A 24,955-nucleotide genomic window follows, 5' to 3' on the forward strand; every position below is an offset into this window, starting at 1 on the left:
CTGGCGCCGCCCCTGGCCGCACCTAGTGACCTATTGCTATTGGATGGAATAATTCCCCTGCAACAACACTTCAACAATCGAAAATTTCACTCTGTCAATCTCGGTGACCGGCCCTGCGTCAAAAGCCTCTACATCTACAAGTAAGCGAAACTACTGTACCAAGAAAGATTCAAAACCAAGAAATAATTTTTGGCGATTTAAATGCAGTTTTACCAAAAAAACTGCCAAAGTAATAAAACTGCAAAAAAATAATTGTACATAAAAGTAAATTAGGGAGAAAGATTATAATTCTTACAATGCTTATAATTCTTATAATTATTATTCTTATAATTATTATAATTATTATTTATAATTCTTATAATTCTTACAATGTGTATAAAACATTAAAGATAGAGAGGTAAAGTAGTTTTGATGAAATGAACGTTAGTACAAAAAATGTAAAAAAGGTCTGGCAGCACATGTCCTTGATTGGGACTTACATTCATGTGATGTTAAGTCATTGGTCAGGCGTCATCATATGACAACGCTTATTTATACATCATGTGACGCTTCCACTTGTAGTGTTGTGACGTAACATGCGTCATAAGCAGGACGGATCGCCATTCTCAGTTTCCAATAATAACATTGACATCTGAACGAAAATAATAGGCTCTCTTTAGAAGCACAAGTGTACAACTGTGGAAGTATCCTACCTTGTGTTTATAGATTGTAGTGTAGTGCTTGTGGTTCGTGTAAAATTTAAGCTGAGCGTAACTTCATAGAGTCGTTATTTTGAACAGACTGAAGATAGGCTAAGCTAGAACTGTTTGATGGGTTTTCGGAGGTATAGCAGCCTATCATACTGTGCATAATCTATTGAATGAAGTTTTCTGCGCAGATACAGTGTGTCTGATTTCATTGGTAGGTCTACTGTAGCAAAGTTGGTGGGTCTAAACCAGGGGTGCTTAAAGTTTGCTTTTTGGGAGGCTGCATTAAAATTTTCACTTCATTTTTCTTTGAAATTTGTCCCAAACTTTGAGATTTTATACTCCAGAGCCCAGACTTAGGCTGCAGATAGTGTTCCATGTGTAGCCTGCAATCCTGCATCTGTCTTGCAACCCGCACTTTGGACATGCTGGTCTAAACAAAGTGTTGATAAGATTGAATTTGTGGACTAACCACTAACCAGTCAATGCTAGAGTAGGAAAAAATAGATAACACCCACCTACTTTACCAGAAACAGAATGTGATATCTTCCGCAGACTATCGGAATGCCACTCACACAATACTCGCCAATCATCCAGTAGTAACTATTTTGTATCAAGGGTGCGTACTGAATTTTTTTGGGTAAAAAGCAGATGTTAATCAGGGGTCCTAAAATATGGCTTGAGGTTCCAGGCGATCTCAAAGGTCTTTCTCCAACTTCTTTTAAAAGAAAATTTAAACGCTGCCTTCTTGATTTAAATGACACTGTATAAATAATAACTGTTATTTTGTCTATATAATTACATTATTCTATTTGCTCAATGCTCACCTCTTTGGTATACGTTACTTTTGATTTTTTACTAATTAAAATTGTCAATTGATATCTCTTAAACTCCACAATTAATTCATGCAGTAGCACGGTAGTAAACCTGCTTAGTTTTTTGTTTTTTTTGCCTAATAAAAACATGTGTATCTATATCAGCAAATGCTTGATTTTTTGTATGATTGTTTGTGTATTTACTGTGTATGTTATTTAGACCTACATCACCTAGCTTGAGGTGGCTGCTGACTAGATGACCGCTTGGTCTTTTTGCAGTCTCCTTGTCATGTGACACACAGCAGATTATTGCATATTTTGTATTCTTTTTGTGTTTGTGACAAATAAATAAACTGATTGATTGAGTGTCTATCTGTGCAAATACAGGGTAGGTCTATTCAAGTACATCGGCTAAATCGATTCCAGATTAAGCTGATGTATAAAAAGATAATACAGTTTTTAACATTCCTTGAAGTACAATTTGGCTCTTTATTTTTGTTTGGGTTAGGGATCAAGTATCACAACAGATAGTTTGAAACATTGAATTCTCCTAAAAATACTTAATCACTGCTTATTTTGGTACATTACATGTTCCTTATATAGCCTAGTCAGGCATCATCATTCATCATCCTATATATACTGTACATTTTAGATACATTTTGTACTAGTTTTAATACATCTTTCATACACAAGTACGGTAGTCTACATGTGTTTTGTTATTCAGTGATGTAGGCTACTGTATCTGCTACTATGAATTGCACAAGCATTAATGTCTCAAAATTGGTCTCAGTTGTACCACTCTAACAAATCGTCACTGGCTATATTTTTTCACTTTCCATAGGAACTAAGTTACTTTTCCATAGTGGTGACATGGGCTAATGCTATATAATTGACCTTTTTTGGCTGCTGCCATATTTATAAAATGTTTTTCAATCTGTTTATAGTGTAGCGGACGTTGCATAGACTTGACTATCCGCCCTTACCTAGCTGTAAATAAGTATCCTACAGCGACATTCCGAGCGCGGTAGTGCGGCGGCAATGAACCGAAAACAATGTCTACCGTATACTTTTTGATTGTACGTATAAATTTATTGCAGAAATGAACTAGAATGCAATTCAAATCATAAATTAAACTTGTCACCACAATTAATTGTTCTGTTTCTCTCCTTCTATGTATATATCTCTCCTGTGTATCTCTGTATGTATGGGGTCGACGCTAGACGCGTCTGTTTAAAGGTTTTCAAAGTTGCTAGAAATGCCCAGAGCCGCGCTCGCAATCGATACATATACAAAAAGCGCTATGGTATTCAACATGTGAGGTACGACGTTCAAGAGACGTAAAACGGGAGCAAGTCTTTTAGGCGCTGACAATTAGGCGCTGGTCTAATAGGCGCTGGTCTAATAGGCGCGCACACTGTGGCGTCTGGATATTTAGGTGCGGAGCACTGTGGCGCCCGGTCATTTAGGTGCTATTCCTAGTAAAGTCTGTAGATTGTAACAGCTTGGCAGCTTGCCAGAAAATTATATCATGGCTTCCGTGAGTGAAGCTGCTTAAACCGGCAATGCTTTTCACATAAAATGTTATATTGAACAGAAAAATATATTGTTGTTTTATTGATTTATTATTGTTTTATTTGTTGTTAGTCCAGGTTTGCGTTGATGAAAGCTTTATCAATAAATTATTCAAGCTTCCGAACATTATTGGAAGTAATCCTACGGAAGTATTCCTACGTCGTAAATCATGGCAGATCCATAGTCTTTGCCTGTCCTTTTTTGGCTACGGTAATAATATAATATTTTGTGTAAAAATCATTGCCGGTTCAAGCAGCTTCACCCATATATTTTTCTGTTTAATATAATATTTTGTGTGAAAACGCATTGCCGGTTTAAGCAGCTTCACTCACGGCAGCCATGACATATTTTTCTGTTCAATTTAACATTTTGTGTGAAAAAGCATTGCCGGTTTAAGCAACTTCACTCACTGAAGCCATGACCAACAACGCACACGCATTAACAAAACAACATATTTTTCTGTTCCACATAATATTTTGTGTGAAAAGCATTGCCCTACGCCCCTACCTGCCAAGCTGATACAATCTGCAGACTTTACTAGGAATAGCACCTAAATGACCGGGCGCCACAGTGCTCCGCACCTAAATATCCAGACGCCACAGTCTGCACGCCTATTAGACCAGCGCCTAATAGACGTGGACCCCGTAAAACTACGTATAACATTGAACAAATATATAAAGCTTGAAGAATTCCCAGCTAGCACATCACATATCCAAGCAACACAACATCCTGAACAGGTTTCATGACGATAACAAGACATAGTAAACACATAAGACTGCAGGACGCTACAATAGCATAGACAAAATTATTTTTTGATTCAAGTTAACAAAAACAGAAAATAAATTATGTGGCTTTCCTATTTTTTGTTGTCTTGTATGCATACTGCCATTACAACGCCTTGTTCTAAATGGCAATATAATGGTATTGCAATATTGCATGTGTTTCAGATATTTTTGATTCTGTGTTGAGACATTAACGTTACCATGTTCGGACCAAGATTTAATGAACAAAAATTAAAAGTAAATTTAGGACTGGTTGTAACTCGCTTGAAGTTGATTGAAAAGAAGAAAACAGATCAAGCTTTGAGGGCTCGACCAGAAATTGCAGATTACGTTCGAAATGCAAAGATTGATCGAGCTCGTGTACGTGTAGAAAGCATCATTCGAGAAGATTACTTGGTAGAAGCGATGGAACTTGTAGAGATGTATGCAGATTTGCTTGCTGGGAGAGTTGGCTTAATGAAACAGTCAAAAACATTAGATGAAGGTTTAAAAACGCCCATTTCTACACTCATATGGGCTGCACCAAGACTGCAACAATACTGTCAAGAAATCAAAGTTGTCCAAGATCTTCTTGGAGCATACTATGGAAAAAAGTATGTCGAAGCTTGCAGAGCTAACAGCATGAACACTGTTTGTGAACGTGTAGTTCAAAAATTAGATGTGAGACCTCCGAAAAAGATTTTGGTGGAGCGATACTTAGTAGAAATATGCAAAGCAGCTGATGTAGAATTTACACCAGATGCACGAATTATGGCTGAAGAAGTTGCCCAAGATGCAGCTCTGATAGACACAGACTTTATGGATTTCAACAGAGATTTTCCTGGAGCTCCAGGAGGAGGATCATCAGGAGGAGGTGGGGGAGGTGGAGGACAAGTTTCTGCTCCTTTGCCGTCTTTCAATTATGCTGCTAGTGCTCCAGTTGGAGATTTTAATCAGGAACCACCAGCTGCATATATCCCTGCCAATCCCCCATCCAATAATTTACCCCCGTACTCTGCAATGGATCCAAATCAAACCCTCAACCCAACTCAGTTTGATTCTTCAAAGCAAGCTCCGTCGTTGCCTTCCAAAGAGCCAGCAGGATCACCAGATTTTAAAGTCAATTTAGCTCATGACCCAACTGGTGTTTCAGCCAACTTGCCACCTTACAACCAATCGTTGACCCCAAGTTCAAGCACACAACCCCCAGTTGCAGCCCCACGTACTTCATCACCTGGATTGCCTAACCTTCCCTCTGTTCCAACAACATTCCCCGGAGGCAGCAGCAACACACCAGGCAACCAGTCGACAGCGAGTGATGATGTTGATTTTGATGACTTGTCCAGAAGGTTTGAAAATCTGAGAAAGAAAACCTGAGATGGGGAAAATGTTATACAAGATAAGCTGACACTCAATTGTTTTTGCGACATTGTATTTGTAGTGTACATTTTAAAATGCAAAAACAATCAACTGTTTATTTTTTGTATGTGATATATAATTATACTGCTTGCATTTAACTATCTGTATACAGCGCAGTATATGGATGAAGGGTATAAAAATCTCTAATTTGCAATATCTACAAATGCATAGTTTGTGCATGTAGATATTATACCGAAATGTTGTCTGATAAAGTTTTATACAATGAAATAAATATTTAGTGGGTTCAATTGTATATTTGAAGTTGAATCATTGCATGCAATGGAACTTTCCGTGTTGTAAGGACTTTCAAATAATATTTGGCTTACTGACTACTGCACTCAGTGTTTCATTCATTTTGAGCAAGTTTTGTGCAGACAAGTTTCCTGATCTGCAATTTTCCAACTGCCTGCAAGCCCTGCATGTAATAGTTTCTTTTTTTGATTGAGGGTAGATGGTAAAGTGCTCCACCTGTAGCTCTTTGAAAACTATTTACTTCAGTCCATGATTGCAACAGAAAAACATACTTTTAACTCTGATATGATCATAATTTACTGATACTGTATCATTTAAACTGATGTATTTTTAGCATATCTGTTCAAAACACAACCTTTCAAAATTATTTGTAGTTGCGATGGTTGTTAACGTTATCTTATTTAATGTTTCTTTCGAAATGTTCAAATCCATATACCTAATTAGTTTTCTGGCATGAAAAAGGATGTACTGTCTCAGTTGTTCAAATTGCTATCATTGCTTTGCAATGGGAAATTTGTATGACTGACTCATTATTTTCGGAAAATTTTGAAATAAAAAAAAATTGAAATAATATTTGCACAAGTTGTAGATTATTGTGTATTGTCAACTTCCCAATAGATTTCTCTCAATGTGAGGTAATCCAGTCTTAAACCTTCCACATTGTTCACATGAACAATACCGTCACAGATATGCTAAAGTTATAAATTGGCCTGCCTTTTTGGTTGCGCTGTTTTACAATTTTATTTGTGATTGTGAAGCATTATAAATTTTCCCCGGTACGAGATGGTGATTGGTGATGTTACCAAAGTTGCACCTGATGTTATCTTTGTAGTAGGATTATGCACTTTCGTTCCAGCTTTAATACCAGTAGTACTATTTCTAAATTTTGTTTTGTAGATTTGAGATCGCTTTTATCTGATATATGAGGCCGGTGTAACAAAATAATTTCAAATGACGGTTTTGCAATTCAATTATCACCAATTATATCCGTTAATTAATTTGCCAAAGCTCTTTTTTACATCGATTTACTATCAAAAGGGGCAACTCACATGACGACACTTGGTGATATTTACACAGTACTTTGCTTTGGTTGACGACAGAAGCTACGTCACACTTGACCTCATATCAGAGTTGAAGAAACTTAGGGGAAGAGAAGTGAATTGGCTGTGGTTGAATGGCTGTTGAATGTGAGTTGAATGGCTGTGGTTGAATTTACACCAAACAGGAACTGGAGTTGCTCAAAGGGGTGTTTCATAGTTCAAACCAATTCATAGTTTGCAATATCTTGTGTTGTTTTATGCTGATCTTTTTGTCTGCAGTCAAGTTCTCTAGTGCTTTTGTGTCTTTGAGATACGGGTTAAAATAGTAGTCAATGGAAGGCGTATCTTTCAACAGTTGTCCAAACCACAGCTTTGCAACTTAACGATTCGATTCCAACTTTTTAATGCAAATAATTTCAGTCAGTTTGTGTATATTTAAGTAGACATTGATTCCTGCAATCATTTTTAGTCAAGCTGGAAGCAAATAGTTTAAAATAACGCAACATAGGTAAAAAACTTACAATCACTAGACGATCTCAAGGGTAAAATTTGATTTCTACCAGAATATGATCAACCTTGACTCAAGGAAAGGTAAACTGATTTGTTTTGACTGTAAAGCATTACAAGTTTGAAATCGAGCTGGAAACCTTATGTGTCTTGTACAGTGTGTCGCGTTATACCACTTTTTATGTAGCTATTCCTGCTTGTATATTAATGTAATGTAATTATCCTTACATGCCCCACTACATGCAGCTTTCTTGAAACAAGAATAAACTTTACAACTGACGAGTTTTTGATTATTGCACAGCAAAATGTATTCTTTTCACTCATTTTTTTATTCTATGTTGTGCTGTATTTACCCATTTACTGCAAAGTTTGAAGTTTGGACTGAGGATATGGACACTTCTTTGGTTACCAGTGTTGCTAGATGCTCTTCGGATTTCCAACACAAGTTCCAAAATTTAGTTCAATATTTGTATGGCAAAAACAGGGAAATCAAGAACCTACGGAAGCGCTAATTACGTCATCTTGGTTCTGATAGTAGGGTGTGTTGTGCAAAAGTGTGACCACGTTTACTTCCAGAAAAAATACTATTTTTAATCACGGAGCTCAAAAGTCAGTTAAGTCTCGACCAAAAGTGCAATAATTTATCTCATCAATCAAGTGAAAGCGTGAATACAAAAAATAACTTTGTTAAAATAAACCAATATCCTTGTAGAAACATCAACTTAAAAAGTCACAAATGCAATAAACATTAAATTAATAACTTGGCTCATCTAGTAATGCACCTTTAGATAAACTGATGATGCTGCACAACTGTAGCTTATTTGGTAAAGTTTTATTTTTTCAAGTTGCAGCCCAAATCTTTTGAAGTTGATAATGATAAAGTAAAGCTGAATTTGTTGTTTGTAAATTTTGGAATTAAATTAACAAAAAAGCTTAATATATTTTTGAGAAGGTTAAGAATAGTTGGGAAATTCTACAAACAATTAAATCAAGAAAATTGAAATATTTTGGCCACATGATTCGCAATAATTCTATTCAAAGACAACTACTAGAAGGAAAAATGAACGGCAAACGAAATAGGGGCAGACCACCAAGAATTTGGACTAATGATATTGAAGACTGGTCATTACTTTATTACAAAACTGCAGTAGAAAAATCTCACAACCGAGAAACTTGGCGCCTCATTGCCTCCGACCCTCGACGAGAGGAAGGATGATGATGAAGAATAGTTAGCTTCTATTTTTAGTTTATGCTAAACAAACACTTGGCAAGTATGGCAACGCTATTATTTAACTCACCACTCACCAGTAGTTTCGCATTACGTACTTCCAAAAATCCCTCGGTAAAAATAGTACAAACGTAGTCCAACATACAATAAGACTGTATTTATCAACTGCTTCTCAGACTAACAATTTTGACTGCTATCAGGTAGGCCTCACTCGCTAACGCGGCCTACATAGCTTATGCGCCATGATTTCACCATTGTTATTAATTGCTCCTCTCTGGCCCGCTGCTATCCTTGACGACAGCATTTTCGAAGTGGCTTACTTCGTATATACGGTACTCTCAAACAGATATAGAAATGTTTTAATAGCGCAGGTGCTTCGTGTCAGTCCGGTGAGCCATGCTTATTGGAAAATGTGCACTGCGTAGCCTACTGTGCAGTGGATTATTTGGTAGTCAACAAGGTCACTTTTCGCAAGGTGTCGCTCCAATTAGTAAAACAAGAGCGTTCTAAAACTTCAGTTAATCTGCTCAAGTTTGCTGCTTTCACAACGAATTCAACTCCTTTGATGTGGTCTTGGATAAGTTCTCCAAGAAAAGCTCATGATTATGAACAACAATGGTACATTACCTTCAAATCTCAAACTGAATAAGGCACATACTTTTGCCTTTACAATTGCTGCAAAATCTCGAAAGCGGTCGTTGAATTTGCTAGCAAGAAAATGAAAGAATGCTCGACTGTTTCACTCATTAGTTGGTGGTGATTGGTTTTGAGTGTTTAGGCTATTCTCGAACTGACAAAGCCTTGATAGGTTATTCCTGGTAGTTTCGCATAGGCCTACTTCCAGTGTTGTACGTTGACGCCGTCAATTTGACGGCGTCATTTGACGGCGTCAACTTTTTGTTGACGCTGAGGCTAGCGCCGTCAATTTATTTTTCAGTTGACGGAAGTGATAGCGCCGTCAACTATTTTGCCGATTTTAAGCGTCAAGCGCTAAGCGTCATTTTTTGTTTTCATGGAAAATCTCGTTTCACAATAAGAGTTTCACAATGTATTCGGGCCAGCGAGACTCATCCGAATTACCCGCTTTTGCGTAGGTTGGAATGGTTACCTGGAATACATGCGGAAGAAGTTTGCTAAATGGTGATTACCCATGTATTGAAAACGAGGGATCAGAGACAGAAAGCGAAAAATCCATGAATGGCATCGCGGACGTTGAATATACTTTATTTCAAGAGTTCTATGCCCCTGAAAAGAGCGATGTTGGTGCAGTGGACCTCGTTAAAAGATTTATACATGCTAAATTATCACAGCACGCTTGGAACAGTGATACCTTTCCGACTAAACGTTTCAACTTGTTTTTGAAATAGGCCTACAACACACCAATACCAACCAGCGCTGCTGTGGAACGCATGTTTTCACTTGGAAAGGACAATATGCGCAGGGGCGCCGGAAGCGGGGGGGAGCAGGGGGAGCAGAGGCCCCCTGCCCTCAAATTTCTGTGGATGGGGAAGGAAGAGGGGGCAATGGTGCCCTTTTAAGGTCATGTAAGCTACTGCACACTTTGCAATATAACAATTTATGCTATTTGCTTTTAGCCTAATTATAATGTTCTATTTTTGCCTCAAAATAATATTCACGACACAAAATTCTCCATCACAGTAAGTTATATTACATCATTATAAAATAGCATGATGCCCTTCCGTGCCATTGTTGTTTGTATAGCGGACACTTGTATCATTACTCGATAATGAGCTGCATGATAGATGAGCATTATCGCTATATCTTATCTTAAAACTTACAAAAAGATTGGCCTTTCAGCAACAAAAGTGCCCTTTTTTCATACTCCTGCCCATCCAGTCAAAAATCGCTCCGGCGCCGCTGAATATGCGTCCCAAACGCAGCAGATTGTCAGACAAACGTTTTGAAATGCTTGTTTTTCTGCAAGGAAATAACTAATAGGCTGAGCAGCTAATTACAATACAGTCTCAAAACATAATACCTGCTCTTTATTTATAGTTATTGTTAACCTGAACTTGGTTGAAATATTTCCGTTTTATGAGACGCTGGCAAAAAATAGCGCTGACGCTGACGCCGTCAATTTCTTTAAGAGCTTACGCAGTCCTTTAGGCTACGCCGTAAAGTTTTTAGGCAATTCGCGCTGACGCCGTCAAATTATTTCAATGACGCGTACAACACTGCCTACTTGTAGAAGCCTTTGACGCAGGGCCGGTTACCGAGAATGGCAGAGTAAAGTTTCCATAGTTGTTGAAATGTTTTTGCCTGGGAATTATTCCATTCACTAGGTGTCGCTGATTGGAGAACAATCCTGAAATGCGTGCTCAAGCGCACACCCGGAGAGCCAGTCTTGAGTCAAACGCGCAATTACTGAGCTAACAGTGCGGACATTGCTATGCTCTCTGGCAGTAACAGTTGATTTCGCAATTTAATTATGACGGTAACAACTTTTGCAGAAGCCAATAAAGCTTCGAAGCAAATCAACCAATCAGAAGTAGCCTACAGGTAAAGTAGCATTTCAACCAATTAGAAGTAGAACAGAGAAAAAACACGCCTACCATGTTGGCGCGCCGCTTGGAGAATCTTCATGCCCCCCAGCTCAACAACCACTGGACCTAAAACGTCTTTTTTTACTATTAACTTGGGCTGAAAGTGCTCTCAGAATACGCAATTTTGAGACATTTTCTTCAAAATTTCTGGGAGCAGTCCCCCAGACTCCCCACGCTGCCAGACTCACCAACATGTGCAGTAATAGCCTGCTCACTTGCCCCATCCCAGAAACTATGTGCTGGCGACGTCCCTGCTTGCGTACATATTTTTCTATCACTCATAATTCACTATAAAATTAGTGGCTGTTTGAAATACTTGTCTCTATGGCTGTAAGGAGGGAGGTTAGGAGCCTAAAATGGACAATAGTTTAGGGCCTTTCTTTCTCTAAATCCGGCCCTGATTTTAATACATTAAACCTACTATGTTTCATAAAATAACGTTTTCAACTTGTTAAATTGAGTAGTTTTAATGTTTTAAAGTAAGAGAGTAAACCAATTAGGGCGCCCCCAAACTAGGAATTGATTACGACTAATTTTCCTTTAGTTTGTAAAAAAAAAATCATGGTTGGTAAAATTTTTCAATTTGTCATTGCTCCTTCTGTCAAAACAAATTTATCAACCAAGTGATCAGATACTAACACAGAATTTTACAATGATATGTAATCATCATTTTCCAAAATAGCCCCCTGTATTAACTTTGCCTTGCCCTCTGCAACCCCCCCCCCCCAAACCTCCATCACTGGTGTCCCCCTCCCCGGATCCGCTATTGATTGAAGCATAGCCGTACGGAACGAAAAGCCTTTTGGTGCAATAAAACAAAAAATATCTAAATCTGGGTGATTTTATTTAAATTGTTGAAATATATATCGAAACAGCTATCGATTGAACTAAAGTAGCCTACTTATAAAATATATAAGCTTAATTGTCGAGTCATTGGACTAGGACAATAGAAACGCTTCACGTTGGCGCTATTCTTCACGCAATGTTAAGACTTTGTATGCTTACTTTTAGGTGGAACAGAATAATTTCAGTCAAGCAAAAAACTATTTTCTTTGTCATGTTGCTTTCCCTAAATGTCAATATGTCAATGGAAAAGCTAATATCATTTTTACAATAGTTTTTTCGATATTGATTATAGCTAAAAATAAAGAATAAGTGTTTTTATTTAATAAAGGAGCGGATGCTAGTTTTCAATCTTTTGGAAGAAGAAAAATATTTTTGAACTTAAAATAAGATAAGGTCCAAAAAAGCATGTAGTCCGATCACACGTGGTCCGATCAAGCATAATGGTCGACTGTATTGATTTCTTAGTGGACAAGTAGCCTACAGTAGACTTATGATGTAGAAATGCTCTATACAAATTGATAATTTTAAACTAAATTTTAGCTTTGAATAGGCGTTAAGAGTTCACAAAATAAAAATGATTGAGAACTACAGCTATGAACAAGCGATTGACAATTAAGCCATTGGTAGATTTTTATCGCTGTTTGAAACAAAAAATATTCTGAAATAATTCATTTCCAATTAAAATTGCTGATCTTGGCTTTTTTCCAAACAAGTTAATTTCGTTTTGTTATGCAATACGTAACGTAATAAGCTACTGTACATAAATTTCAGAAAATATTGAAAAATCGTATTTCACAGTAGCCTAATCTTGCACCATGCTTTGAGATTTCTATATGGACGGTAATCTCCAGGATGTCCAACTATCTGCCAAAAACGTTTTGGTATTCTGGTCCAAATGTAACAAAGTACGTTTTGGTCCAACTATCTGTAACAAACGTTTTGGTATTTGGTGCAGACAACATGAAATAGTTTGACAGCAACAAACAGTACGTAACAAATAATGCAGTAAACAAAATTTAAAAGACTCAGTCAAGTATATTATGCACGATTAAGGTGTAGCTACATTTATTGCATCAATACACTGTTATTCAACAGAGTAAGGCTGAGTCAGAGGATCAACAGTTTTACGTCTACGATCCGTTTTGCCACGTTTGATGCAAAAGAAAAACCAAAAACTCCGCACATCAGGGTGATATCACTAAATTACCTCAGGGCAGAGATAGGCAGACAAGGCAAAATGTTGTCTCAGTGTTTGCAGAAAACGCCTGTTACTGTTACATCCAAAATACAAGACCCTGAGGCAACATTACCTCATGAGAATTTACAGCAAACAGGGTCTGAAGTAGTCTTCTAACGCGTTGAAAGGGTGCAGGCTGATTTGACTCAGATTGCAGTTTTTATGCTTATGAAAAATGCCGGTCATGATATTTTTATGATTACCACTGCACTTACGATAGCTACACGTTTGAAGGCATTTTGCACTGCGGCAGCAGGATATGGATTTTTACGTAAACTAGAAAAGGTTACGTTAGATTATATCAGCAAAAGTCATCGTGATCAAATTTATTACACTGGCAATTTACAACTCAAAACAAGATGTCTTGCTGGTTTAGTACATGCAAGTCACGTTGAGTGCGTTTGAAATGTGAGTTTTTTCAGCTGGACAAGAACAAGTTAGTGAAAGGGAACCGTGAAAGATCAAGACTTATTTAGATAATTTTCGTAACTTCTATTTACTTCCATAGACGTATGCCCGAATGAATCTGAATAATAATAATACGATAAAAATAATCACAGTCTATTTCACACCTATGCAAAGGTATTTGCTACGTAAAGAGCTCGTAATTTGAAAAACGTGCAAGCTCCATCGTGCTCTTGTAAAGGTTATAGCGTACAAATGTCATTTCATTAACAATAAAAACACACTTAGCCATGAAACATCGATTCAAGTTGAGTTTTTGAAGCATAAATATAACGTAAGAAAATAAAGCTGGCATTATACAAAACAATCTAGTAATCTGTTTCAACCTTCAAATTATTCAGAAAAACATGCAAAAAGAGAAAGCGTTAACGCAGAAAAGGAAATTACCTTTTAACTTTGTTTTCAGCAAGAACCGCAAACGAAATTAAAGGCCACCAACAATGGGTCTCGTACAAGCCTCATGCCTTTCTGATGAAAACATTTATACTATAAGTGAAAACATTTATATATATAATTATGTAATGATGATATATTATATAAATATATATTAATTGAAGCGGTGAGACGGCGCAACGGATAAGGCGTTAGCTTTCCAATTATGCGAACTTAGTTTGACTCCCGGCTAAAGCTAGTTGTTAAAAAACACCGCTCACCTCTACCCAGGGTGTAATTAATTGGGTGGGCATAGTTGCTGAAGGAAAGGTGGCCGAGAGAAAGGAACCGGCTACCCTACACTCGTTAGTGCCGAAGACTGAGGATAATAAAAGCATTATCTCCTCACACCTCAAAGCTCAATAACTGAGTATAGGACCTTTATCCTACCTATATTACTAGAATATGAATCTTGATTGTTTTGACACCCTCCCATGCTTCACCAAAATAGCTGTTTCTTGTAAGATTTACAAGATTGCTCAACTTGGCAAAGGTATGTAAAAATTAATTACGCAATCCACAACTTCAATTTTTGAAAGTTTATTGCAGTGTACGAGATGAAATTTTCAAAGCTTGAAACAGATGATGCAATTGAATGACCGATTAGCTGTGCCCATGCCTCAAAAGAGGGGGTTTATTCATTGCCATATTTGCACCCTTACTAACCTATCACCGTTAATTTTTGCATTCGGGTTTTCATGAGACAATAAAGCGTGTCAATCGGTCAAGATTTTTCAACTCAAGCCTTCCAAACATAGTAGTCCCCACTTTCTAAGCCCACGGTTAATAGAGACACCCGCTTATTTAGCCCAATTTGGTCCGGTGCGAAATACTGAATGCATAGAAGTGAAAGAGAATCGTTCCCACGTAATAGGCCCACCCGTTTAATAAGCACAAAATTGTCCGCCCCGAAGTGGACTTTAGCGAGGACTACTGTAGCAAACGCACAAAAGACTGTTAAAATTGAAAACAAAAATGACAAAACCTGCTTTTATCGTAACAAAACGTATTTCACTTCTGTTGCAGTTAGCAATTTAATGTCATTTTAAAATTTAAGTGTGCAAAGGTCTCTAAGCAATAGATCATGTAATGGTAAAATGAGCCAACGTCATTGCAGAGAAAGAAAAGAAAGAAACAACTTTTATTTCGTCTATTGTGAGAATAGCATGGTAGGCTACAAGTATAATCGTTCGTCGTCTTCGTATGGGCATCTGGGGCCGAGGGGCTATCTTTTTATCACCTCAGATTCACGATGTTTCCGGACTACACTGGAAGGCTGCTAGAGAGCAGCCAGTGTTTGGTTTCGTAAATGAATATAATCAACAATAAAAACTAGCATAATAAAAACTAAATTCCACAACAAAATGTGTACCTTGAAAAACAAACTATCTTTGCAAAGACTCAGCACATGCAGATTTCACGCCTTCGGTGAAGGGGTCTAAAAGTTGCCAAAAAAATTCTTTATGGAGTCATACGGGAATGAACAGATCGAAATAAACTTTAAAACCTTCCGCTTCATTGCCAATAGTAATCCCTGTCTGAGAGGTTTCAGATCACACGTTCAAAGTGGTCTAAACATCCAATTATTCGGTTCAGTTGTCATTGTGAAATTCCAAATACGATTTGTTTATTATTCCACATATTTATTGCTAGAATCCTAAGTTTGTTTAAAGTATTTTTGTTGTTACTTGTAACTAAAGCATCGAGACTTCATTAGCCACTGCCCACTTACAAATTATACACTATTTAACTTTATTGTTAGAGCTAAATCCAAAAAGCGGAATTATTTCAAAATAAAGTTATAAGAATTTCATTGTTAATGCATTCAAATAGTCTCAAGCGTCGTCAATAAATTGTGCTTTCAAAATAGTAACAAATTGCCGTAGTATTATCGGCTTAGCTACTAGAGTTTATTTAATTTTCTATAGAGGCTATAGTCCACAAAAGTTTTTTTTTCTATTGAGTCTTCTAAATTTGGTTGATACGCCACAGATTGACACATTCTTTTTAGTATGTGATGTATAGCTTTCAGTTTTGTGTGATACTGCATTATGATACCCAGTGGAATTTGGCTATATTAGTGACTTCCGCTAAAATGACATTTCGCTACAGTGGCGTCTATTGCAAAGTCCGGTTTTTAAAGTAGGAGATAGAATTCAGTTATGGTGACCCTTTCTTAGAAGATTCTTTTAGATATCACTAGAGGCGAGTTCTACTCCATTACTACTTAAAAATTTGTTATTTACAAGCTTAACTTGGTTTCTTTGTTGTTGTACTTTTGGCTCACGAATCAAACTTTAAAAATATCTCTTGATAATGATGAAATAAATAAAGTCAGACACTCTTCTGCGTCCTCAAGCTTAATATCACTTAATATCACCTGGTTACTGACATCTGTCAATTGCACGTTCATAACCATCTGCACAAACTAAAATTATGCAAGGCCTTTCACGATATTGTAATTTAGCGTAATCTTGTCACATTTTTACTCATTTCCGTTGCTGCAGACCCTTAGGGCATGACGTTATAAGAGCTAGTTTGGCAAAGTGAGATGATACTCTGCTTCGATAAGATTTGATATAAGAAGTCTATTGTTTAATTGTATATTTATTGGTGACTGAAAGAAACTGGAACTGAACAAAGAGGAGAGAAAAATGCTCGTCGGCAAAATATTTCACACCACTTTGCTGTAAGTATAGCTATGTGAGCAAACGTTTACATTAATTTCTATTGCCTGACATTTTGGCTCTAGAATATTTGATAAGCTGCAAGTAGTTTGAAAAATATTCTTGAGGTAGGATTAAAATGAGAATTGAATACGAGTATGTCCTTAAAGTTTTCTCCATTTTTTTACATGAGTTTCGCTGTTTAATGGTGCAGGGTAGAAGAGTAGCCTTAGGAGTTAATACGTTCATTTGGTCAAATGGTTTTGTGTTTAATAAAGTTCATTAACTATCTCTAGGCTCCGAATTTTCGCACTTGGTTTTTAAAATTGGTGCAGACTTCAGCTATTGAGTAGTTTTTTAAGTAGTCGCAATCAGGTTAACAAAGATCAGTAATTGGTTAGCAAAGGTCAGTAATTGGTTAGCAAAGGTCAGTAATTGGTTAGCAAAACTGGCTCTCTTGCCTGCAGAGGATAGACCAAAGTAAAAAGACAGATTTGGGAAGCTGGGTGGTTCAAAGTGTTCATAATTATGCAAGCAAAACTGCAAAGCATCGGAATTTTTATGTCCCAGGATAGAAAGTCCCACTCCTGTAACCAATCAATAAACTGGCACCCGGGGTAGTAAAAAGCACATCCTCAAACAAAAAGTGAAAACTAGAGGCAAAAACAAAAAAGGTAGCTGGCTTTGCCTACATGTGATACTATAAGGAAACAGTTAAATTAGGTTTCATTAGCAGTCCTGCTGAGTACAATGTCTTTTCAACCCTTTGAACAGAAAATTTGGTTCTTTAATAGTAAGTAAATGGTCTTTTCTTAGCTGTCATGAAGATAGAAATTGTGAGCTCAAAGTCCAGTTAGTACAGTATATTCATGGCGTAGCCTATAGGCCTAGCCTACATGTTTTCATGAAAATTCAAAACACTTTATTCCTATTATCGTTACAACACGGTGTTGGGTAATAGTTTCTATATTATTCAATTTTTCACGCTAGCGCCTGCAGCCTGGTATACTTTTGTTGACTGGTATAACACAGATTAATTACTTGACCATTAAAATAAACATCAAAATAAAGCATCGATTCAAAAGTGGAAGGCTCTTAGTTTAGAAAATAGATTGATTAGCAGGTTGTGGTTTCAAAGATTTTTGGAATTTGCAAAAAGATAAGCTTCAAGCAGCCTAGGCCAGTATCAACTGCATGTTGTTGTTATCCTGATTAACATCGTATTGCTATGGCTATTGGCTATCCGACGATGTTAAAACAAAACCAACAAATTGTTTGCGTCAAACTGTTGCTATCAAAATGACCAGCCAGCTGAGCACAACGGGCAACTCAGAAGATAGTGGGCTATTTAACTAAAAAAATAAAGAACGCAAAGTATTGATACTAAACTCATGTTTAGCAAACGTTTCGAAAACTGAACTGTCTTCGTCTTCAGTGCTATTAAATGTAAGCAATCTCTGGTCCTTTAAGTTTTAGATTAAATTGCTACTGACGTCACAAGGGCATTGAAGATGACGACAGTTTAGTTTTAGAAAAGTTTGCTGAACATGAGTTTAGCAGCTACGTTTTGGACTCTTTTTTTTATTACATTTAACCAGGCGTTCTAACCATTTTGTTGTAGTAGGCCTACCTATTTTTGTGGAATTCAAGAACCTCTCAAACATTTTGCTAGTTTCTGTGTAAAGTTGAATTCCATAGTTTGTGTCTGATGAAGACAATTTATAAACAAAACTTTCATTCTTGTTTCATATTTCATTAGGGACTAGCCTACATGCTGCCGTAATCCTAAAAGACTAAATGGTAGCCTAAAACAGTAATGACAGCCTATCATGAAGAATGTTTGCTAATGTAAGCGCTACAAACAGGTTTAAAAACTTAAACGTATTAGCCTACTTTAGCCTACTTTTATACATATTGAATCTCGTCAGATAAAAAAACACAAAATATATTTAAAAGACGCATGCACTGTTGGGTAGACTAGAAATACATGCAATATGCATTTCTGTAGTCGACTCAATGTAGCCTACCGCAAAATGGATGAGATTAAAGAGTGGTTGTTTTTAGCCTGATGAAATTCGTGAGTGTTCAGTCTTGAAGGGTTAAGGCTAACCAAAAGAACATCACATTGCACATAAAATATACAGTGTTAGGATAGCTACACTTATTTGAACTGTCTATCTAACTTCAAAGATTGTGCTATCAGGTGATGACAAAAACTAAGAATTGATTGATTGATTGATTGAATCTTTATCCTCGGACTGGGAAAGCTTCTTGCAGAGCTTAATCCTGGCAGTTTCGCATACTTGTAGAGGCTTTGAATCACTGACGCAGGCCCGGTCACCGAGATTGACAGAGTGAAGTTTCCGATTGTTGAAGTCTTGTTGCCGGGGAACTATTCCATCCATTAAATGCCGCTGAATGGAGAGCAGTCCTTAACGTGCGTTGCTCAAGCGCACACCCCGAGAGTCGAACCAGCGCAGCTTGATCTTGAAGCTTCTTCGTTCCAGAAGTGACGCGCTAACCAATTGAGCTATCGGAGCGAAACACATGGCTGTACATAAATTTATAAATATCGGTGCAAATAAATGTCTTTGACATTTTTTTTCTAGGAAAGAGTAATTTATGTTTATGTCTAAGCTAGATTTAATGGAAACTGTAGTAGTGGGATTTTGTTTGATCTTACGACTAGACTGCGACCGCAACTTCTGTTTGATGACTATTATTATCTTTATTTTTTAGAAATGATGAGAAGCTTCATCAATAAATTATTTCGTTGGAAACACGGGGTTTTGAAGACTGCGGTGCTTTTTCTCCTGCTTACCTATTTGACTACGGACTGCCAGGCTGGGCGTCAACAATATCACCAACATTCAGCAAGATTTTTGGAAAAGTTATTGCTACGCAGCATGAGTGCTTGTGTGGATATCAAAGCAAGAACCCAAAGGACGAGATCCCGTTTTTGTGTCGAGATTTTAAGACTGTATAAAACTTTGAGGAATAATCATAGGAAAAACGTAAGGACTAACCTTCAAAGTCTTCTAGTCTTAATCAAAGATCACGGACATGCCAGGAGAACTAGAAACTTACCAAGCTCATCCCGCGTATGTAAAGTGACACGCAGAGCAATTAAGTCAGTCAGGCAATCACTTCAAAAAAACAGGAACGTTTTTCTAAACAATGCGTTTACATTTTCTCATCAAAGAAATGTCATTTTGGACGAATCTAAATATAAAAGAGCAGCGGTAAGCATTTATTTTTTGTGTGAGTGATCATATAAAAACGTTATAAAAATCTATGATAAAGCTTTGGTAGAGGGTTTGCTTTGTTGAACCATAGATAAACAAAACAACTTATGTATATTGAATATAATTTTATAAATCATTTTATGTATATTGTATAGGCTATTGCAGATTTCAGTAATTCCTTATGAGGACACACGTACGTGTCGTAAACGTTTGAGTTGATTTTTCTTTATTTATGTTATATCTCTGTGTAATACAGCATGCTACAACCCGCTAAGGTTACTTTGTTTTGTTTGTTTATAAAAATCTCTGTAATACGTGCTGCATTGTTACAGTATTGTCTATTACACAATATTTCTGATCTTCTGCTTTTAGCTCTTCCTTTAGTCGTATGGTTCTCACGGTAGATCTATGGTATGTTTGATGTCCACTGCATCCTCTTGAACTTCTTGCATACAGTATGATTCATACATTTTTCAATACATCTAGGTAGGTTTATTCGTTTTGGCCGTCTTCTTCTTTTTCACTCGGTAGATTCATAGATTTCCATCCAGAAATTTTTTTCCAATATAGTTTTCATCTTACAATGGAATTGAAATATACAGAATTTAATGGCATGTTTGAATGTGGTCACAAAGATTGACTGCCTACCTTGTCGTGTAATCGAAATATTCGAGGTCCAGCAAATAAGTCTGGGCATTGTAAACAATATTTAAAAACTACTGCGCTTTTAAGTTACACTCACTTTTAAAAGTCAGTCTTTTGAGTTTATTCTTGACCAAACGATAGATTGTTAAAAATATTTAGACATAATCCTAAAGTAAACAAATTAATCACATTAAGCCTCTTTGTTTCCACTAAAAGCCGGTACGAGCCGCCTAGGGCAAGTAAGTTCTTATACAGAGTTGCGATAAAGAACGAAAATCACCAGGGTGTGGCAGACACAAATCTGATGTAGAATCTTTACTGTTATGAGGGCAATCAATGCAAAGTAACCTAATTGAAAGATAAATCTTTTAATCTTACGAGAAATTGATAACTTTGAAAGCCGTGCGTTCTAATTAATAAAAAGAAGGAGATTTACGTGTTTGGCCGGTGTAAAATTTATGTGGTTAAAAAGTCAAATGCAGCAGGATCCACTTAAATGCCACCAATGTTCTTGGTGGTGGATTTTTAAATTTCAATTTATTTTGATGTTTTTGACCCACAAAGCAGACCACGTTTGGTTAATGTATCTGGAACTCTAGCGCGATCGCCAAATTCCAAGGCTGTTTTTGACAAAGCAAAGTAGGGTAAATAAATTATTGGTTTCATAACATCTTTAAAATTGAAAATGTAGCGATATTCTCAACCGAAAGTGTGATCACAATTAAATACATTTGATGGACGCTTTGGAGAATGTTGGTTTGGCAGTAGTTAAGATTCAGTAGCCGCTTTAGCAAAACACTGAAAGATAGGCTGCAAAGATAGAAATATATTGTTTCGTTTGTTTATTCGTTTTGTTTGGCAGATAGAAAAAGTTTTAACAAGAAATTATAATCGGCCGTTGCGTAAGACAAGACAGCTATGACATTGTATTGCAACTTTAAAGAAGTTTCAGTTTTGTTGTTTTTGTCGCTACAATGCACAGACAAAAAAAAAAAAAAACGAGAACAGAAATTACTTTTTATGTTTCTTTTTTTATGCCTGTTATGATCTCAAATTTAAATTACAATCCAGATAGAAAATTAATCCTTGTTTATACTGGTTTAGCATTTGCTGATGTTCAAAACAGAAATGGATGACAGTCGGTAATAGGAATTTCATAATGCAAAATTTACGAAGTAGGCTAATAAAGATTCAGATTCAAAATTAATTGACTTTAAATAATAAACTTACAATAAATAAAAACCACATTCCAATGAATGTATAGTCTACCTTGATTTTGTGGTCGACTTTTGTAAATCCTCTTGCGTATTTTAATTGCAGCTTTTTCTAATTGATCCTTCTACAGTAATTATCTGGAGTTTACGGTTCGGAAAAATATTGTTGTTTTGCTTTTGCAATGTACGTACTATAATCCGAAGGTTGAAAAGGAGTTCCAAGTTTTAACAAATTAAAAAACTCTTTAATTTTGACGTAGTAGGCTATAGCCGCAAATTAAGTAAAACCGCAGCTGGTGGTTGATATACTAAGCTCAACTAAAAACATACATAGGCCATAATCCAGAATCCCTATTTGTAGTAAAAATATGACGAAATGACTTCAATCACAAATGGAATAAATCAGACTTTGTTGTTTACCAGCGAATTAAGATTCAAGCAAAGGCTAAAAACAGTTTGTCCTTTCACCTATGGTTCATTCTTGATAATGCTCCATAACTTTTTAACTTAATCGGATAAAACCCGCTGTGGGTGGTTCAAAACGAGCAAGAGATTGTAGTGTCGGTCGCTGCTAAGTAGGCTACGCTTCCGATGCTGTGAGATAGAACAAAGGTCATTTATGCAAACGCCGGATGGAAAGAGTTTCTCAGAACGTTTTAAAACACTTTGAACTAGTAAATATGTTGAATCAAGGCAGTATTTTGTTTTACGTTATCAACTACGAAATATTTACCTACTATATTAGCCTTCTACACCGCTACATCATCGAAAACGATGCCGTTTTGTCGACATTATAAAGCAAAAAGAAAAACTAGATTGAATGAAGTTTGTCACCAATCCTCTTGCTGATATAATTACCCTGTCACATTACTCAGCACTCAGCAGCATACAGTGTGTGTCTCATCTTCTTATAACATTGTCTTAATCTGGTGCACTGTGTAACCTTGTAATCGTCTTTGACATACAGAAAGTACTTCAAAGTAAAACTGTACCATACAACCAGGTCTCACTTGTTGAAAGTCTAGGTAGGAAGTCCGGATTTCTTTACGTCCAGGTCTGTGACGGTAGCTTTATAAATTCTTTTTGAATAAACTAAGGAAAATATAGAATAATGGTTTGTGGTACCAGGCCAGTAATTTCGTACGGCACTTTCACATGTGAAGCTTGTTGTCTTTAAGCCGGTTTTTAAAAGTGTTTCTGCGTTTGTGAAGTAGTATTTTTCGCATCGGTACCGGGCTTACATCCGGTAAATGAGAATTTAGATTAAGTGGATGGAAACACGAAAAGGCCGATGTTTGTGTCCACATTTAGCCAATAGCCATGTCATTAAATGTCTAGCAAAGACACAGCGGCGTTGTACCAACGTCCTTTCGACGAAGTTCCAGGGTTCTTGACACACGGCTACGGTTTTGCGTCAATTCAAAGCCGATAATTTATTTACGATAAAGACAATAACCCTAACACTAACTCTAACCTTAACCTTAATCCAGGGATCTCTGAAGAACAGAGATTTTTTCGTCTGAGATCCCTGCCTTGAAATTTCGTCGTTGAATCATCGGCCTTGAATTGTCTGCTTTGAATTGTCTGCTTTGAATTGTCTGCTTTGAATTGTCTGCTTTGAATTGTCGTGATACCAGTACCACGGCTACATAAGCGACAGTTTCAATTAGTTATTTGTTCCAAATATGATAAAGCTTTGGTAGAGTTCGCTTTGTTGTACCACAGACATACAAACGCTACTTTGTTTTGCATGTCTGTTCTAAGTATAGTAGCCTACATGATTAATGTAAAAAACAAGAACCGTCACAACCACCAGCCATTCATATCGTTTCCAAAGATGGTTTTCGCACCATTGTTATCTTTTGCTGTTCCCTTCCAAATGTCACAAATCCAGTCTTCAATACCATCTGGCGATCTTTTTCCGTCTTACACCGCTTCTCTTTCTATCTTTTGCCATTCACTCGTTGATTAATTTGACCTTTCATATGGCCTTCTATAGCTACATGGTTCGCCCTTTTCAAAGATGCCTGTTTCGATGTTATCTTCGGTCTTTCTGCTATGGTGTTTTCACTTTTTCTCTGGTCTTGTTAGTTGACATTTTACATAACGCACGATTTCTCTACGTTTCTTTGGAGGTACTGCCGATTTGCTTATTTTTCGCTTTGTAATAGATTCTGTTTCTTCTCAGTGAAGATAGCCCAATGCTGCTCTGCACACAATCTTTTGTTTCAAATTATTCAAGATCATTTTATTCTTTACAAGTTCTATGTATTTATCAAACGTTACCCAATGTAGTTCTGTCCTTTGATTTATCTTAATTTCCAAGTTCGTTTCCTGGGCTTTATACTGTATTATGTTTGTATCGGTAGTCGGATAACTCGGCATGCGACAACCCAGCAAGTGCTTCAACTCAGCAATTACATTTCAGCAGCTGCCAAGTCAGCAAATGAGATTTACGTACTCACGTCGGAAATGCTTGGTCATCGCTTGTCAAACTCATTTTGCTGACTTGTGACATTCCAAGTTTATTCCAAGTTAATTCTTTCAGTTTCATCATTTATTAACTTCAGCCACTTCCTCAAATATTGCTAGCTCAGTTGTCACTTGCTCAGTTGTCGCTTGCTCAGTTCACAACTGATGACTTGTAGGAGACTCGTTTGTATTCTGCCCCGATAGCTCAGTTGGTTAGCGCGTGACTTCGTGAAACGAAGACGCTTCAAGATCAAGCGGCGCTGGTTCGACTCTAGGGGTGTGCGCTTGAGCAACGCATTCTAAGGACTACTCTCCATTCAGCGGCACCTAATGGATGAAAGAATTCCCCGGCAACAACACTTCAACAATCGGAAACTTCACTCTGTCAATCTCGGTAACTGGCCCTGCGTCAAAAGCCTCTACAAGTATGCGAAACTACTAGGAATAACCTATCAAGGCTTTGTTAGTCCAAGGATAAAGATTCAAAACCAACCAACCATCCATCATCGTCTTTTCAATCTTGTTTTCTATAGATTTTTTGTCTATATCTGTAGCAGTTTCAATACAAATGCTTGATGTTGCCATTTGTTGTGTAGCTAATTATCACAACGTAGAAGCGAAACTGTGACAGATCTTAGTATTTTTAAGTTTGACTATGCATTTTCTAAACTTTTATTTTCCTAAATTTAATTTTGTACAAAGAAATGCAGCAATTTCAACACAAAATAATGGTTCTTGCTACTACTTTCTATAAACATGTTGATTTGGGAAACAAATCTAGCTACTTCTCAAATGATAAAAAAACGTAAGGAGTGATCAGCTCTATCATCGTTTGGAGTCAAATGACATGATTTCAGTGGCTACGAAATTATAGATTGATATCGCAAAT

The 24,955-nt window shown here is 36.9% G+C and overlaps 1 protein-coding gene across 1 annotated transcript; it reads left to right on the plus strand.

Moving 5' to 3' along the window:
- The first annotated feature begins 4,026 nt into the window (after positions 1-4,026).
- On the plus strand, positions 4,027-7,331 carry LOC145771965 (IST1 homolog). Its single transcript, XM_082583746.1, has one exon. It carries the CDS (start codon positions 4,057-4,059, stop codon positions 5,209-5,211), a length of 1,155 nt encoding a protein of 384 aa, XP_082439872.1. The 5' UTR covers positions 4,027-4,056; the 3' UTR covers positions 5,212-7,331.
- The last annotated feature ends 17,624 nt before the right edge of the window (positions 7,332-24,955 follow it).

The sequence above is a fragment of the Aplidium turbinatum genome, chromosome 1 (assembly GCF_918807975.1).
Source record: "Aplidium turbinatum chromosome 1, kaAplTurb1.1, whole genome shotgun sequence".
NCBI classification, from domain to species: Eukaryota; Metazoa; Chordata; class Ascidiacea; order Aplousobranchia; family Polyclinidae; genus Aplidium; species Aplidium turbinatum.